General features: G+C 30.3%; 1 protein-coding gene across 1 annotated transcript; it reads left to right on the top strand.

Annotated features, from left to right (window-relative positions):
• Positions 1-396: 396 nt before the first annotated feature.
• LOC124895139 (transcription factor bHLH162-like) lies at positions 397-2776 on the top strand. The gene is made up of 2 exons (XM_047405587.1): positions 397-531; positions 2510-2776. Exons 1-2 carry the CDS (start codon positions 397-399, stop codon positions 2774-2776), a joined length of 402 nt encoding a protein of 133 aa, XP_047261543.1.
• The last annotated feature ends 227 nt before the right edge of the window (positions 2777-3003 follow it).

The following is a 3003-nucleotide window of genomic DNA, read 5'->3' as shown; positions in this document are numbered from 1 at the left end:
CCTTAGCATTAATTGCTTTTTTTTTTTCAAATTAATATCAAGACACAATGTAAACGTCATTTAATGGGAATACTTTAGTAAAATAGCTATGTTATTAATTATTTTTCTTAATAAATGTACCAAATCAAAATATGATAAATAAAAATAAACGAAGAAAGTAATTAAAATAAATTAATTTTAGTAGCTTAACCAAACACGATATAAAATATAAGGCCAAAATATAAATGCATGCATGTTCTTGTTGACCAAAAGGGGAACCTGCTACTGCCTTGATGTATCTATAGAAGGAATAATTTCTCATAATAAACAAGCCACTAGATATTTGGAGCTACATTTGTAATTAATAAATAATTCCTCCAAAAAGGCAAAAAATAAAATAAAATAAAAATTGCAAGAATGGAAAGTTGCCTAAAGTTTAAATCAGCTCCAAAATTGGAAAGAAAAGATGTGGAGAAAAATAGAAGGAATCATATGAAGAATCTCTATATTCAACTTCATTCCATGCTTCCTACTCATGCATCTACTTCTAAGGTTTGTTATTTAAAATATTTAGTGAACTTACTATGATTTTAAATTATGAATTCATATTTAAAAGTGCAATAGATTTAAAGATCGAACTCCTAAATTTTGATATGTTTCTGTGCTGAAGGAGTCTTTCGATATTATTTCATTTGAATTTGCTTTTGCATTGCATACATCCATTACTAACAGTTTATCGAAACACACCCCAATTAATATCTCACGATGCATGTACTTTGTGTTATGATTATGCAATTAGGTTTAATCACATTATTTGAATAACCACAAGCCTTCAATTAATCACAAGACATATTTTCTTGTAATTGAATAGCTGCGCTACTATTCATTCATGAAAAATAGTGAGTGGAGGGGCGTAAGGTTAGTTATAAATTGTTTGTCTTAGGCTCAAAAATTAAGATAATAATTTTTAAAATTTTAATTCCGCTTAAAACAACATTGAAATTGTGAAAGAAAAGGGTACAACGTTTATATTAAAAAAGTTATTTACTTTCTATAAATAAAGTTCTTACAATAACATCTAAAACAGTGCAATAATGAAAAATATCTTATTAACTTGAATTAATTCTTATATTATAAATATTATTATTATTATTATTATTATTATTATTATTATTATTATTATTATTATTATTATTATTATTATTATTATGTAAAATTAAAGATAAAAAAAAATTCAGTTCGTAAGTTGTAATTTCATTGTTAAATATAATGTCTTATTATTATATTTTTGATAAAATAAAAAACAGATCACCTACATTATAAATGATTTTCCTAAGCATTATATAGGAGTCATGAAAATCAAATATAAGATATATTCTTGCTCTGGGTGATGTGAAGCAACATGTATCATCAGTTATTGAACCTCAATTACAAGCTCCTGAGGTACAATCACAAGCACCTAGGCCTCACTCAACTTATATGACTGGATTTGCCCCTCTCTCCATCTACACCATCTTCACAACTTCCTTCGCCAGTCCTCTCTCCACCACCTTCACCACCAACTCTTGTGGCTCAGCCTGCGCCTCATGTTCGTCTGTTCAAATGCTATGTCAGCAATGCGCATCTGACCATGTTCGTCTGTTCAAATGCTATGTTAGCGATACGCATCTAACTTTCCAAAAGCATAACAACTTTTTGTGAAAACAAAACAAGTTCAAATGTGGTTTATGCCATGTGTTTTTCACCTCTCCCGACCTCATTATAGCCCACAAAGAACAATTTCATAATCGGATTTGAATAACCAGTGAAGATATCAACATTGCCAATTTGGCTCTATCATTTTTTCAACAAATGTAACTAGCGATTTGGCACTATCCTTTCTTCAAAAAAATGTAACTAGCTGCTGGGTTGTTCGCGATTTTATGTTCTATGATTACTTCTTCTAGTTTCCTTTTCACGTAACTAGTTGGATCCATTTATCAATAGAGTTTCGCCAAAAATAAAATAAAATAAAATAAAATATTAAACTAGTTAATAGACTTAATAAAGTATAATATTATCTTAAATATTTACCCAAAGTATGTAACCCATTGAGAACGATATGAATGTGAGTAAAAGATATTGCAAGGGAGGCAGGTTTTGTTACAGATCAAGTGCAACTCTCGAAATGAACTTAGCATTATATCTATTTTAAATCGTTTGACATATGGAATAGTTTAGTGCATCGAGATCATCATTGAGCACTCATTTAATTGGACAAATCCACTTGTGTGTTAGGGTGCAATTACTCTTCATTTCAACCATTGCCCTTAGCTATAACACCATTTTGCGCATGCATGCAAAGGCGAAGTAAAGTGAAAGGTATTCGGCTGAATTCGCAGATTTGGTCCAAATTATGCATATATACAAGCTCTTTATTTCGAACCCAACAACTCAAAATAAGTTCAAAATTCATGAACTTCAACCTCCTAAATCTACCTTTTATACATGCTTGTATACTACTTCTAATACAATTTGAGTATTCTTGCAGAAAACGACAATGACAGTGCCAGATCAAATAGATGCAGCAGTGAATTACATAGAAAGCTTGGCAATGAATTTAGAGAAGAGCAAGAAACACTTGGAAGAATTGAAATTGGGCCTAAAGAGAGCCCACTCACTCAATGCAACTAATGTGCCTGGCTCAAGCACAGAGTCAACCGCTAAGATTGAATTTCATGAAATGGGCCCAAACATGGTCGTGGTATTGATAAGAGATCCGCAGAGGAGGGCCTTGCTACTTCCGGCTAAAGATTGACTGGATGACAATGATAATAATAATAATAGTAATTAGATTATTTTTTTCTTTTAGTCTATGTGTATGTATTTTTATTTTTTTTAATAAAAAAATTATGTTTGAACAACTTTGACGTTTTAATTCATATTTAATTTTCATTCTATCTATTATCTTCTAAACAAATATGTCGACAATTGGACGTGAAAAGGAATAATTTAGAATCCAGTAGCAATAGCAAGATTTATCTG

This window comes from Capsicum annuum, unplaced genomic scaffold (assembly GCF_002878395.1).
Source record: "Capsicum annuum cultivar UCD-10X-F1 unplaced genomic scaffold, UCD10Xv1.1 ctg80161, whole genome shotgun sequence".
NCBI classification, from domain to species: domain Eukaryota; kingdom Viridiplantae; phylum Streptophyta; class Magnoliopsida; order Solanales; family Solanaceae; genus Capsicum; species Capsicum annuum.
Note: the sequence above shows the minus strand (reverse complement) of the source record. Positions and strands in the feature narration are given on the sequence as shown.

Bases quoted from the DNA above. Each gene is read 5' to 3' on its own strand.
- LOC124895139 (XM_047405587.1), top strand. From the start codon at position 397: ATGGAAAGTTGCCTAAAGTTTAAATCAGCTCCAAAATTGGAAAGAAAA. The intron at 532-2,509 runs GTTTGTTATTTA...GTATTCTTGCAG, and splicing joins CTCATGCATCTACTTCTAAG to AAAACGACAATGACAGTGCC.